This window comes from Crassostrea angulata, chromosome 6 (assembly GCF_025612915.1).
Source record: "Crassostrea angulata isolate pt1a10 chromosome 6, ASM2561291v2, whole genome shotgun sequence".
NCBI classification, from domain to species: domain Eukaryota; kingdom Metazoa; phylum Mollusca; class Bivalvia; order Ostreida; family Ostreidae; genus Magallana; species Magallana angulata.
In genome coordinates this window covers 39,159,325-39,174,852 of record NC_069116.1, presented here as the reverse complement: position 1 = coordinate 39,174,852, position 15,528 = coordinate 39,159,325, and the positions used below count along the sequence as shown (strand labels likewise).

The 15,528-nt window shown below is 35.8% G+C and overlaps 2 protein-coding genes across 7 annotated transcripts in view; one reads left to right on the top strand and one right to left on the bottom strand.

Annotated features, from left to right (window-relative positions):
- The window catches only part of LOC128187298 (protein naked cuticle homolog 2-like), a 39,714-nt gene extending 25,753 nt beyond the window's left edge, over positions 1–13,961 (bottom strand). The window contains exons 1-3 of one of the 4 annotated variants that reach the window (XM_052857630.1): positions 13,743–13,961; positions 13,047–13,073; positions 11,714–11,823 (exon numbers count right to left, since the gene is read on the bottom strand). In XM_052857630.1, coding sequence (XP_052713590.1) covers positions 11,714–11,823; positions 13,047–13,073; positions 13,743–13,767 — 162 coding nt within the window. In that variant the 5' untranslated portion in view covers positions 13,768–13,961. Of the gene's footprint in view, positions 1–11,713; positions 11,827–13,046; positions 13,074–13,742 lie in introns of all 4 variants that reach the window. The other 3 variants (XM_052857629.1, XM_052857631.1, XM_052857632.1) reach the window with 3 other exon arrangements.
- Positions 5,876–10,826, top strand: LOC128187297 (uncharacterized). Of its 3 annotated transcripts, XM_052857628.1 has the most exons (4): positions 5,876–6,487; positions 7,104–7,215; positions 7,311–7,333; positions 7,820–8,083. In XM_052857628.1, the coding sequence occupies exons 1-4, from the start codon at positions 6,072–6,074 to the stop codon at positions 7,956–7,958; spliced, it is 690 nt and encodes a 229-aa protein (XP_052713588.1). In that variant the 5' UTR covers positions 5,876–6,071; the 3' UTR covers positions 7,959–8,083. The 3 variants fall into 3 exon arrangements, with proteins under 3 accessions (XP_052713588.1, XP_052713585.1, XP_052713587.1); XM_052857625.1 differs by having other exon boundaries at positions 6,366–7,215; positions 7,311–10,826; XM_052857627.1 differs by having other exon boundaries at positions 6,366–7,333; positions 7,820–10,826.
- Positions 13,962–15,528: the final 1,567 nt, after the last annotated feature.

Below are 15,528 nucleotides of genomic sequence, written 5' to 3'. Positions count from 1 at the left end.
GATCCGAAAACTACAAAGGAAAAAAGATGAACAATTTCACACTAAGATCATATACTTGTTATAAGTAATATCTATATAATACAGTTGTATACAATTTGTATACAACTGTATTATATAAGTATTATTTCAAGGTATTAAGCTTCAATTTTTTCAGAGAAATGAAGAAAAAACTTAACACAATACCCTATTCTTGCTTTATAACCCCACACCCACCCGAAAAGAATTGCCAATTCAATTCTAATGTAAAATTAGTAAATGGAAGTATCACAGAGGGGAAAAAATTCAACAAACACATGAATAATGGTGCTTGGTATTCACAATTAACATAACTCAAGTTTTCTTTAAATAGCCAAATAATAGTGTAACAAAATATGAATGAAACTGATAGGCGGCCCGATCTGTAGATCCGTTACACACCTGAAATCGACATCAAAAGCGCTGACATTGAGAAAGTATCTCCTCGACTCTCCTTATCTGATTGGATAACTTGTGTGTAATGAAATTGTTTGCATAGGGCTACGACCATTTTTATCTCAGATGAAGAGTAATGCAAGATTTCAAATATTCCATTTCAAAGAGATTATATCCAAGAGAAATGCTCCGGCATCAAAGCACTTTCTTCAGACAGAGAGATAGAGGGGAAACAAAAGAGTTTTGTCCTAGATATTTATATATACAACTGGTAGAAATGTTATCTCCAAAGACATTGCCTTTAATTTGGATCTCCTTTAGTGCTATCAAAACAAGTCTTCCTCTTTAATGTCACAGACAAGAAAGAGACATTGCAGAATATCCCTTGGTTGGTAATGACATTATCTTTGATATTGTTGTAGGCAAAGTGTAAAACTAATAAACTGGTGCAGCAAGAAAGAACAATAAACCGGATTCTTTTTCCCCTGTGCAGAAAAATCATCTAGCATAATGATCATTTCTTAAAACATTTGAGCATTGCAATAATGCCAAACAATAATAATTGTACACCAGAGATAACTATGCAGTCTGGAAAACATCTAGAAAACCTAATAAAACATACAATACCATGGAATTAGTTATTTTATATTGTGGGAGGCCAATATCTATGGATTTTAAGACAAACCCTAACAAATTTATGCCCTTATGAAATTTAATATAAAAGCATACCAGTACCTATTTCCATGGCAGAGGTAATTCTTTTATGAGATCAAGGTGTGCCTTTTACTTTGACACTTCTCTTAAACTTCAATCTCAATTTTGGCAATTTGGAGAAACAACCAGTGAGCCAAAAATAAGCATCCCACCAAAATAATAACAACTCTAATATGGTATATGCTTGTCATATCAAAGAATAACAATGTTAGCTATCAAGGAAAAAAGGTCCCCACAAACAATTTTCTAACCCCTACCTCCCAAATATTAAATGATTTCACAGTACAAAGTACATTTAATCAATATTAAATAGATGTTCTTTCATAAAAGATATTGGGTTTTTTCACTTACAATTTGGGGGAAAAAAACTTTTTAAGGCAACTTTCATGCTATCTAACACTTGACCCTTGAACTTTTCATATCTTAATGCATCTATCCAAACAGTATGCCTATAGATATATAAATCTATATCAGTTAGAGAGATGGACAAAAAAAATCAACCTGACCCCATAATCCAATCTGAAGGAATATTGTAAGAAAGCAGCCAACATTTAGTTTGTGCAAGATGTCTGATCAGAGAGTGGCAACTTGAAAAATCCTTTGAAACCAGTGTGTTTTGTTCAACTGTTTCTAATCTAAACATGATTAAATAGACTTCAAATGAACGATAGCTTAAACAGTTGTCAGAGACCTACCAGAAATCTTTTCCGTTTTTTTTTTCTTTCTCCCTTTCATTCCTGCATTTTTTTTTCATTTATTAATTTTTATAGAGCATTAAACTAAAAACATCTGTTCCTATGGCAATAAATAGGTATAAGTTACTGCAGACATTCTAGAAAGAGAAATGATGGGTTTGTTAGCTAGGTGCCCTTTGAGGGTGCCCTGAGACTACGGCTAAACCGAGCCATAAACAAGGCCCCGCTCATAGTGAGTGTGACATCTCGTTAGATTAGAATCCTCGATAACCCATACCACTGCCTCCTTCTCTCTCTCTACTATGTGTATTGAATGACTCCAGGTTTACATTATCAGCCCAAACTTTACTGTGAACTCCTTGAAGAAGAAAAAAATCCCTCTCAAGCTGTGATTGGAAACTCTGAATGCATTCTAGAAACTTTTCCAGCGTGGGTTTTGCAGTATCTTTTTCAGAAAGATTTCCTCAATAAAAAAAGCAACAAACCTTTGTGACTCTTGTTTATTATTTGCACCGCCACTGCACCAAGCAAACCTATTTAATTTACTGAATGCTAGTTCATATGAACTACCGTTTTTTAAAGCACATCAAAAGACAATACACAATTGCAGGTCAAGTGGTCATAAAAATGGCTGCAGTTCTCGAGTTGACAAAAACCCTTTGATGATGCGTTTTTGCTGTAATTTTCCCAGGATAAAAATCGTTCCTGTAATGACTAGAAAAAGTAAATGATTGACATCATCATTCTTGGTTCTTCTGCATTACCGAATCCTACAGCTATATAAGTATGTGCTGCTTTTTTGTTGTGTACATGCACTTGAACAATCAATCAGCACCTTTTTTTCTGATAAAGCAATTGTTCCACTCAATGACCTCTGCGATCAACTATTTTGTCAAAAGATGACTGAGAATTGATCTCCAATTGAACACAACAATACACAATAGAATTATGAATGGAGAAAAAAAAATATGTCAGGATCGAGCCTTTTTTATGCACCTTAAATACCTCAATATAATCAATGGCCAATATCAGAGTACACTATAGCAAGACCAAAGGAAAAAAAATTCATAAACAAACCGGGTTGAAAAGGGTACAAAAAGGAAATTATGCTGATTCAAGCTTTAATTTGAAAATGGATAGATTTGAACCTGTGAAGTAATTGACAAAACTACACTGTACAATGGTGCCCAACAGCAAAATAACAAGTCCTTTTCAAGGTCTAATATGTCAAACACACTTGCATACCAATTTACAGAAGGGTCTCTGATTGTCATTATGTGTCATACACAAACTGTAAATTCTCTTCAACTTATTTCCTATTTTGTATCTCTACAGGATATCCTTGTACATTTTTGATAGATTCTAAAGAATTCATTTGAAATGTCCAACTGAGCCCAATTACCACCTTCCCAGGTAAAAGGATTATTCAATTTAGCATGTCGCCTGTCAGATTTAAAAACGAATAACGCATGACACACAGAAATGACAATTTTTGTAGAATGTCACTGTGGAATGTTCTCTGGTATCGCCCCCCCCCCCCCCCAAAAAAAAATTCTATTTCTCAAGGCAAAGCCAATATTATGGCCAACAATTAATGGTTTCACCCCCAATTCATCATACATAGGTCAGGCTTTCCCCATTCAATTTTGCTCTGTAGCCTCCAAAACTGAACAATGTTATAGAATTCCACATTCCATTTTTAAGACCTTCCACTGGGTGACAATGAAACCCAGAGATTGGTCATTTATCCATGAATGGACAGACAATCTTTGACCTGGCAGAGATTGAAGCCTTTAAAATACCACAATATTGACCTTTTTCGGGAAGACTTTAAAGACCGCAATCTTGTCAAGAACTTCAGAGAGCGCATTACAGGGCAGAGACTTGATCAACGGCACACACGATTCATTAAACACTAGGATCTTTTTTCCTGTTTTTAAAATTCTCCATATCAAGTCTACCAGTACTACTTAATGTATGACAAAACCATCCCTGTTTCACCAATCCCAATGTCCCCTCTAAAAATGCGCCAATCCAGGGGTGCATTGACCAAATTACCTCTAAACCACCCTGTCAATCTTTGAAATGGACCTTAATGAATTTCACTCTTTGAGAAATTTATGACATTATTACATGTTTCAGCCTCTTAGCCGTGTTTTAGCAGAGAAACGATATCTCTGAAAACTTCAGATCAGATCATTGGTAAATGGAGTTAAATAACTTCTTGATTAATACGTAAATGTACTAATGACAGAAGTTTCCCAGTATCAAATAACTGGGCAAATACCATCCAGCACACTCGGTGACAATTAAGGTTTTGTGTCATTAATTATTCCCTCTTTCGACTAGGGGCTTTGATGTTACGGACTAGTCGACCTTCAGTGTTTTGGTGTCGCCACACCCCCTTATTATGCTTTTTTGAAGGCTAATAACTAGTTACACATCTTGTCTAGTGGGGAACAAAAGATTCCCACTGACAAACTATGTCTGCAATACTTCTAAGAAATACTTCAGGGACTTTTTTTTTCATTATCATTACCTAGTAAAAAAAAAAACCCTTCTTGTAGGCAAGATTTTTTTCCCCCCTTGATTTGATCATATCAAAAAGATTTTTCGTTTTGTTTTAAAAACCTTTCAATAGAAGTAATAAGCAAATGGGACGCATTTTTGTAAAATGAAAACGTTTTGAACCACTTTGAAATTCAACAACAACATAAACAGCTATCTTTGAGATAAAGAGTATCAAATTCTGCTTCATGGTCTTATCTCTCTATAGATCATTTTATATCAATACACACTGTGATTGTTTAATAGCAATTTCTGCATTTGATGTCAACTACCATAGAACCTACAGGGTCTTTCTTGCGTTTTGAACCTTATATCTTGTAACAGACAGGTGAAGGCTCGTTAGCGAACTTGAGACTCATCTAATGTCACATTCCAGTTGCCTAGCTGTTCCTAGGTTAAAATAAAAAAAATAAAACACACAGGTATGTGTGAATATCCCATTTCTAGAAATTGTAAAAAACTTGAAACTTTCCCAACCTTAGGTTTCATTGCCTTTATGTATTTTTTTCTTTCCCTGTTACACAAACAAAGTTTGTTTACGTGAGATTGCAACTTGATTTATAAAAATCCTGTAACACAGTATGTAGCACCCAGCTGATTAAAAGTTTTTCATGATCTAAAAGCAAAAAGGTGTGTGTAAATTTAATATAAAATAAAATGTTTCGTTATAAACTATTCCCCGATAACTTGCGTGCATGTGGTCATAATGTTTTCCATGAGTACAAACAAGATGAAAGGTTCGATAATGCTTGACTTTCTTAACATGAAAATTTCAATAATCTCCATATGGTTTCTTTTTGAACTGTGATCAGACTGTCTGGTGGTAAAGCATGCCGTTTTTTTTCCTTCTTCTTTTTTTATAACATGAAAAAATTGGTCCCGACTGAATTTCTCAGGCTCGTAAAAGTTGGCAAAATGAACTTCACCAAGAGGCTACTTCCCTTTTTAATATCTTCTAAGACTACACAAAAATTGAATTTGCATGACAAAGTGTCATAAAAACCCTGCCACAATCAAATTCCAATAAAATCACTTTTATGCCCTTTTATATTGGCATTTGGCCTTTTTAGTCTGGACCATAATTTTCATCTTCAATGAATGTCATTTTGTTCTTCCCCTGAGCTTTCAAAAGAATTCCCGAACATTAAATCAATTCCTTTAGTCCTGGCCAGATAAAACATATATCCTGTTTAGTTTGTCTTGTTTTCAAAATACCAATTTGTCTCTTGCAGACTATTTTGGAATGATTTGGACCCTAATTCCCGATCAAAGCAGTAAAAATCAACTACAAAGCAGCAGGCCCTGAATCTACAGTGTGTTCTCTGGGAATATTTTGGCATCATCTGTTTATATATAATTTAAGAGAAAAGCATCAATTATCTTTGTCTAGCTGTCCTGATCACCCTTTATAACAGGAAATTGAATATCTAAGAGAATATTGCCACAAGTAATTGGCATATTTCTGGAATTTATTGCTCCATATTAGGCCTAAAAAAAAAAATGGTTTGTTTCCGCTTTCCCGACCGACCCTAACGTAAACCCCCCAACCCAAAAAATTTTTTCGACTTTTTTTCGTAAATTTCCGTTTTTATCCGTTTTCTGTTAAAATTTCGTTATTATCCGATTTAAAAATTGTGTCCTCTCTAAATTTAAGTCGTAGAAACGCTTAAGGAATTTATTGAGATGTCATCAGTGTTGTGTAGATGTTTGTTATTTACAAATATGGCAGCACATGTCGTGCCGGTCGAGCTGGAGAAATGCTCACACCAGCCGGGGAAAAAGTTCATACGATCTTTTCCCTCCGTACTGTCGTTACATGAAATATATGATGACATACACGGAAGTCATTCATGTAGTATAAAAGGTACCGAATTTTCTGTTTACTTCGGAGAATTCCAAGTTGATAGAACGCTATCAGTCGGCGACTTGATTGGAGCCACAAGTTCGATAGGAGCCAAAAGTTTGAGATTTGTATGCCAGGAAAATCCAGATATGTCTGTCCTAAAACAAGCTGCAGATAGTGCCACGAAGAAGGCAATTGACGCTTTCCAAGTGTTGATGTCAAAGGGCCGCGATTATCCAGATAAAAAAGATTACAGGTGAGTCTTGTGTCTATCTAGCGCAGACTGATAAATATTCCTTTAGGATAAGGGGAATATATTTCTATCAGTTCTGTAAAACTAATTCTTGTTTTCTTTTTTCTTCAATGAAAACAATTTAATCTTAAAGCTATTGTTTAAATGTTGTATATTATACATGTATGTCAACGCTGCACTATCTGAAAAGGATTGTAAAAATCTATTAAAGTATCATTGCATGACAATGCATTCCTAACAAATAGTATTAAAGCAATTTTAACTTGGTGTGCAATAGCAGTGCATGCATTTGTCAGAATACTATATATAGGAGAGAAAATGTGGCAATTAAATTCTCACAAATTCATGTTCTGTAAGACAATCCTCTAGTATAATGAATGTGAAGGGCTTGCAAACAAACTTTCCAATATTGATATGTATGAAAGAATATTTTTTGTTTGAATACCATTGAATGGCAAGTGATTACCTATTTGTTTTCCATAATTTTTAGATATAAAGTAGAGATGGACATCCTATTCATTCATAGATAAATGTTGAGTTGATGGATGTTGTCCGGCTTTTAATTGTCCTTGATTCTCTCAAATATTAAACTATAAAAATGTGTTACTTCAAATTACAGTAATTTAACCAAGAAGGATGAGTTGTATAATGAGCTGGTTGCAGACTTCAGAGAAAAAGAATTGAGCTTTCCTAAACCAACAGCTAAAAGTGATGGGCAGTATTTCATACAGGTAAAATTTAAACATGGGAAACTACTTATAAAAGTTCACTATAAAAATATTTTAAAGTATATGGCAAAAATAATAAATTTTGTAATTTTTTCAAGTATGACAGCAGATTGGACCAACAGTAAGTTGAACATATGGCACAATGCTTTACATTGTGCATATATATATATATATTGGTTGTGGCATTGTAGGTAGATGTGCTTTAAACTTTGCTTATATACCAATAGCTAGCTCTCCATTTAGCATGCACTTTTCTGATACACAGAATTTAACCCTCAAAATATTTCCTGCACCTTAATGATGTAGAATGCATTTTGTTAAATACATGTATATATTAATTGTTTCTAACAATTTTTAAAAACACCTGAAATCAATGTGGATTTTGCACTTTATATAGCTTAATTATCTGACAGTTTTAAAGTGTTTAAAACTCTTTATCAAATTCTATACCATGTTTAGGCATGAAATTGTATTGTTATCATTTCTTGTCTGAATTTAAATTTGTATTCGAAATATAAACATCATTTGTACATGTATATATTTGCTCTACGAAAAAACTTTTGAATTTTAATACAATATATTAAATAAATTTGTATTACATTTTCAGGTGCTGTGTAATGCTTTGTGGTATGTTACAAATAAGCATGACACCATCAATGAAGAGAGTTCTAGAAAAAGTGTTCTTGCAATCCCAAAGTTTTTCAAAAAATACCAAAACTATAATGACACTAAAAGAAAAAAGATGAAATGTATAAAATTGTCAGCCAATTCCTTGGAAAGTCATAGTCAGGCCCTCTACAGTATACTTTTGAAACCAGTGATAAAAAGCAGTCCTTCCTGGTGCAGATTGCATGATGACATCAAAGCCTTAGCAGACTGTTTGTCCCATTACAAAGATTTTCTTAACAAAAAGGCAAAGGAAATAGGCAACAACCACAACTTACTACACCCAGTAAGAACAGTTGGTGAATTTACTTCTGTAGAGCACAGAAGAAGCTGTAGACCTTGTGACCTCGACAAAAGATACACTTTATTGGATGTTGCACTTAGAGAAGGATCAGGAGACTTTCATGTTTTTTTCGATGAAGAAAAATACTTGGAGCATCCATTTCAAAGCAATATTCAGAGATACAGATTCTTCTCAGAACTACATCTGACAGTGCCAATAGACATATTCAGATTTTGTCCGGGCGGCTCGGTTGTGTCAAGTGTTTGTGTTGTTCCAGCAAGCGAAAAAAGATCAGAACAAGAAATTCTTGTTGACGGGGCTAGGTTTGCTCTAAAAAACAAGCATCTTTTCAAGGAATATCACACCAGAGCCATGAGACGAGCATTTAAGGAGAAAGTGAATAATATTACCCGTATATCTCCGGCAGTTCTAGATATGATATATAAAGAACTTACCCTGGATGCTACTACTGCAGCACATCCAGACACTCAAGAAAGACTACGCTTAATATCTCTTGGTGAAACAGAACTTATTGCAGACCTTCGACATATTAATCCAGGGAGGCCATCTGACAAGTTTGATGAGTTTTTCCACCATTTAGCATCAGTTGTTGAGGAATCTACAGCAGCAGATGAACGGCGACACTCAAATGCCCATCTTTCAGAATGGATTTCTTTAGGTGACTTGATGGAAAGAGCTATTGAAAGATGTCCAGCAAATACACTGATTCCTTCAAAAGCACTAGTGAGGCTGCAGTTTGCACCCAGAAATCCCTATGCCAAAACAGCATGGTCATTTACATCAAAGATTGATGTACAATATAAAATACAGAAAAGACAATTAAGAGCATACCATCCAGATGAACACTATTGTAATGCCTTGTTCAAATACCAGAGAGAACGTGCTATCGAACTGAACAATCTCATTGATATTAATGTTGTTTTCTTCAGTTGCGATGACAAGGCAAAAGTTCCAATAGGAGAACCTGGATTTGCTGTGAGTACTGGTGTTAGAGGAAAGAAATCTATTGCGCCAACATCAACAACACTTGTGGCGGGAGATCATGATATGACAAAATCTAGCCTAACACCATCTGTATCTCTGCAAATAGATATACCAGGATCTACAGATGACTCTTTTGTCAGAGGACAAGTTAGTGTGACAGTGAATGACTCTGTGTTTCAAGCATCCACTCCTTTCAGACATGCTGTTTCAATATCCAAACAAATTGTGGACAAAGAGCAAGTCAATGTTTTGTTAAAGTATTCTGATGGAGGAGTTGATCACAGAAACAACCTAGAAAGTGTAAAATGTGCATATATATGTATGTTCAAAGAGTTAAATCTTGATATGCTAATACTCTGTAGATGTGCTCCTGGCCACAGTTGGCGAAATCCTGCTGAAAGAGTGATGTCTATTCTTAACCTTGGGCTACAGAACTGTTCACTAGAAAGAGAAAGACTCCCTGAACATGATGAAGCTTTGTTGAAAAAATGCGGCAGTATGAAAGAGATCAGGCAAATGTCTGTTAAAGAACCACATCTGAAAGAGGCATACAGAACATCAATTGAGCCAGTCCAAGCCCTTATTCAAAATAGATTTAGAAGACTTAAACTGAAGGACAAGCCAATAGAAACCAAAGATCCAATCACCGAAGATGAAATTGACCTGTTCAAGAGACATTTAAGAGAAATGTTCCCAGAAATGAACTTGGAAAAACTTCAGAAAGTGAACACAGACAAAGTCAAGTCATACACCAGTTGGAAACAAAGGCACTGCCAGGAGAGGCAATATAGCTTTCAAATAAGGAAATGTACAGATGCTGGCTGTTGTATTGCTCCAAACATACCAAGAGAGAAGATGGCTTGGCTGCCAGACCCCGTTTTGAGAGAAGACGAAGATGGGCATTTTCAAATTTATTCCGAAGTGAATGGGAAGGATACGTCAGAAGCAGATAGACCCACCTACACATCAGCCACTACAAGATTAAGTCTGGGAAAGAAACGGAAAGTCAATACCAAGACAACGGATCCAAGTTTTAATATTATATCAACGGATCCTGATGTTCAAGGCAACTTCTCACTTACTGCACAAACTGCCCGTTCAACAACTAAATGTGTAGAGTGTTTAAAGCCCAGAGTCATCTATGGAAAACTGAAATTATCGGGGAGACAAGAGTTGCTCTTGGCAGAGTTAATAAGTGAATACAGCTACACTTGTGGTGCCCCATTGACACCACCAGGGCACAGTCTCCATGGGAAAACCACGTTGAAATTGGGGATTGACTGCTCATCTCCCTTGGAGTTAACATATTATTCTTCATCCCTGGGACCCACAGATCTGTGTTATTATTGTGGGACAGATGGTGCCTTATTTGATGTTTCACTAAAACAAAAATTCAAATCTGTTTTGCCTGTGTGCAAGCCTTGCCTAGAGAAAGGTCTTGCATATCCAACATTTAGACCATATGGTAGAACAAATACAAAGAATTGATATGCAAGACCTTTCTCTATAGCCAGTTCCAAGACAAAATTAAACAATGACAACAAATACTTGGTTTTTTTTTTATCTTACCCAGTTTAATAGATAAATGGTTTAATATGCACAATTGAACAGATGGAGAGAAAAAAAAAAAAAAAAAAAAAAAAAAAAAAAACCCTACCTACCGACCCTAATTTTTTTCAGCCTGAAAGCGGAAACAAACCATTTTTTTTTTTAGGCCTTAGCTCTTTATACAGAGAGCATGCAGAAACTTCAACTAAGTACCAATTGTGAATTCCACGGAAATAACAAAGTATGAATATTACAACCCAAGTAATACTCATCTAATGGAGCTTTCATCTAAGTATTGCGACAATCTGCATTTTCCTCCCATGTTCTCTTTTCCTCCATAATTGCACGTAATTATGCTTCAAATGACTGTCCTCTGCTTTTTACATTAATTATATACATTTTGCCCTAGTTGTATTTCGGTTACAATTTCACAAAATTAGTGTTTTGGGACTTGCAGAAGCAAATATATGCCAGTATGTTTGACTGGGACATATTTGAACTGGGGGGAAAAAGAATTGGATCACAAAGCCTGATCAGACAAACAGGATCCAGGGTCCACATGGGAGCAATGACACAACCTTATGCCTGGACCAGGTGTTCCCCTGTGCTTCAAATTTCTCTCCAGTTTGCTCTCCACTTTGCCCAAAGGGCACTTAGCTGGCACACATTTGTCTGAATTATAAAAGCCCTGGTCCCATTAGATACAATTGTTCTTGCCTCGTTAAAAGACCTCTCGTACCATAAAAAAAAAAGAAGAAAAATTCATCCACTTATAACTATAGGCACGCAGTGTTTCCCAAAAAAAGAAATGAAAAAAAAATTTTAAAAGAGAAGGGGGCACAAATAGGAAGCATGAAGCAGAACCAATGAGAGGAGATAGTCCGTTTCTGCTTGGAGAGGGTCATTAAACCCAAGGGTCTGTTTGCCTGACATAAAGGCAAACACAGATTCTTTTTATATGAATGGCAGTAAGGAAGAGCACACAATTAGAAGACTTACTGAAAGAGAGGTATCTAGGTTGTAGTTGGCCAGATTGAAGCCGGTCTTTGTCTGTTTCAGGATCTGTTCCTCCAGCGCCTTGTTGAATTGACCATTGATCAGGAAGCATTCTGCTAGAGAGAGGAGGAAGAAAAGAAATTAACACACAAACGTCAATTTCTGATTAATCATATTTTCTTTTGAGAATCTTGTTATGCAGCTCACTACATCACTTAATGTAATTTTTATTCAAATTTTTGTTGTTGTATCGAAGGTAATAAAAGACACTTTCACAGAGGAAAAAATTGTCAAGTTTAGAGTTATTTTTAAGTTCATTGAGTTATACAATATTAAATATTTTTATCTTGTCTAGAAACATGTATTAACATGGTGATTTGGCTCCTTAAAACAGAAGTCAAATATGTCTCTGCCATGCGGTAGGTTTCTGCATTAACACGACCCCTGAGGTCCAGAAAATCACGGGACTGCATCAATCTCATTATGTCAGATCTTCATTAATCTCACCCTCCGTGTGGGGAAAACAATTCCAAATGTTCGTCAATGGGTGACAAAACATGCCATTCAACACATGCCTGGCTGTTTACATGTATTTACGGAACCGGTAAACAACTCATAAGTTGAATTCTTTCAATTCGTAAACAGACAGCTTGGATACAAGGCAATGTTGATCCCTTTTGAATCCAATCCCCAACAGACAAGGGCCCAACATCTTATCTCTTTATTGTACAATCACCCAGGGATAAAGATGAGGTTTCTCAGCAAGGCATTGTAAAGGACTTGGATCTTGTGGTATTGTGAGCTCAACAGTAGGATTAGCAGATAGACACTGTGTCAAATTGGCCACCATCGGACTACATGCAGTCTCCTTTTGCCAAAAATACTCACCACTCAACTAATTTTTCTCATAATATGTATAGACATCCGCATTTGAACAAATCTACTTGATCTGAGGCTTTTAGCAATGAGATCTAATAGGGAGGTTTCTTAGGGATATGGATATAATAACATCACTTCGATCATTTATCAATAGCTCATGATTTTACAAATTGGCTCATTCATGCTTGGAAATTTCATCCATCCTTGCCTGTTTGGTTAATTTTGATTTTTATCCCTGTCTATACAAAATGAAGCTATTTGTTGTTTTAATCACCATCTGTGTATATTTTCTCCGCCTACATGCAATCGTTTGTAAAAATAATGGTGTGGATATACTCCCTTAAAATTGGCCATTATCATTCTTTTCCAGATAAAAGACATGGGAAGGAGGGTGGGGGGGGGGGGGTTCAAATGAAAGGGGGGACTTTGAGTCAAGGGGGGGGGGGGGGTAACTTACCATCAGGAGGTTCTTTTCCTCTGTATGCTGGTTTGTTTACATCATGCAAAGAAAAAAAACAGACAATTATGCCAACATTCACACCTACTAAGAAAATAAAACACACCATGCAGTTCATACACTTCATTACTCAGTTTTCTGACATGCATATACATACATCAAATATCTTATCAAACAATATCTGCTAAGCCTGCCTGTCAAAATTCATTTCTTTACCAGATTTTATGCTTTTCACAAAGACAGGTGCCCGTGGGATCAAGACTGCTTTTGTCAGTGTTTTGTGCAAAAGACCTGTGCGTTTTGCATGCTTATGTCAATTTCTTTTATCCCAAACGGTCCACGCTTAATTAGACCGGGTTATTTACCATCACAAGATTGATACGATCGACTAATTTTAATTAAACAGTCGTCGTTTTAAGTGCCACATACAGAACAACCATGATTCCCAATTACCGGATTACAACCGATCGATACACACTCAAAACTGACAACAAAGCTGTCCGTCTTCTTTCGCGGGGCATCTCACCATCTTATCCCGATAACAATGGAGGGATATCGTATCCCCTTTCCATAGCCCTATAGTCTCCTCGGCCACGCCGACCGAGGGATGGACAATGCCCGGTATACACACACACAACACACAGTAAACACACATATAAAGGCTCGTGACATTTCGTGCTTTCTCGAGATACCTACCGTGTTTACTAGCCTGCTTGCCCATTTTCCATGAACATAAAACACATAAAACTCCCAAACTATAATCCAAAAGTTCACAATTTTCAACTTTCAAGCCAAAAAATCCAGCTATAGATGAAGGACTATTTAGTGCACAGATGAACACAAACTATTTACGAAACCCACACTTGACAGAGTTACGAGGGCGGTGCTAGGTCGAATTCATGCCGCTTGACTGACAGTTGGCGTAGTTCATTTTCCAGGAAGGGTGTCAGCAATATTTTGACAGTGTCCGACGAATTAAAATCTCTGCTCAGTAAGTTAGCAATCTATAATTTCACTGTCTGCCAATTTGATTAAACTTAGTTGTGACAAATTTAAAGACACCTCTGTCTGCACAGACCAAGCGGTGAATATTGATTTTTCTCCTAAAAATCCCGAGGCATATGAAAGAAAAACTACATGGAATCGTCGAGATAAAAGTTTTCTTTGATCTTTAAATAACCGTACTTTCCTTTATGGTTATTATACAGAGTGTTAGGTCGGCTATTGGTGTCTTTGATCTCGAAGATTGAAAGAAGAAAATTTGATAAAAGTTTGAATAACATTTAACGGTAAAAAAAAATATATAGATGAATATGTTGGAGAGAAAGCTGAAGTCGAGCCACGGACTGTTCTTGCGAAGGATGGAAGAAAGGGCGTGGTGCATGGTCCAAGTGAACTCATAATGCTCATTGTCGCAAAAAAATTTGAAGAGAGTCATCTGATTTAGATTCTAATTTCTCCGGACCGGGGCGGGCGGCTGTATATTGCATTGTCTGATCCAGGATTTATACTGATATATTCAGTTGAAATGGAATAAAATCTTTTTTATTTTTTTTTTATTTTACCCTCATTGTCAATCAGGCCTTATTTAGAAGGTGAGTTAGAGATAAAACGATAGAGTCATTTGACAGAGAGAGAGATTTAAATAAGCTTTTAAACCTTTAATTTTTTTCTCTCAACTGAGGGAATATACAAGAAAGACAACTCTTATAAAACGTAAAAATGTCGATTACGGTGGGAAATGGGGGGGGGGGGGGGGCTGGGGTGGGGGGTGGTGTGTTTAGTCGGTGGTGAAATACATTTTTCTTATTTTCATCAGATAACCTCCCCCTTCATTTTTCTTAAAGCAAAGAAAAACAGCATTGTATTTGAATACTTTATAGAAAGTGAAGAAGTGAAGTCTTTTGGACAACACCACCCCAAACGGATAAGGAATTTGGGGAGTGACAAAGTTTGCACTTGATTTTTTGTTTTTTCCCGTTGTTTTTGTTTTCCTTGTTTTTTTTTTTTTTTGGTTTTTTTTTTTGTTTTTTTTTTGGTTTTTTTTTTTGTTGTTGCTTTTTTTTGCTTACAGATCAAATTATTTTGTGAGACAGGTCTTTGAAAAACGATACTACATGCACATGCCTGAATTAACCATGGAAAACATTGATGTGACATATAAATATCGTTATAAATATTATATATATATATATATATATTAACCAGGGATGTGTATACAGGTGCCTATGCTTAACGTAGGTTACTGGTTTAGATATACTGTAGAAAACCTGTATAATATTTTTTACGAGAGCGAGTATTTTAAGCGAATCGCTTATACATGTATTTACATTTATCTCTTCCCAACAAATAAATTAATTTTTTTTCAGAAAGTAAAAGCTTGATATAATTTTTAGCAGTCACAAGAAAACAAGATAAAAAAGACTGTGATACAATGAGTTTTCCTTGCGTCTCGATCCTGTTTTTGTTGTTTAGTCTTTTT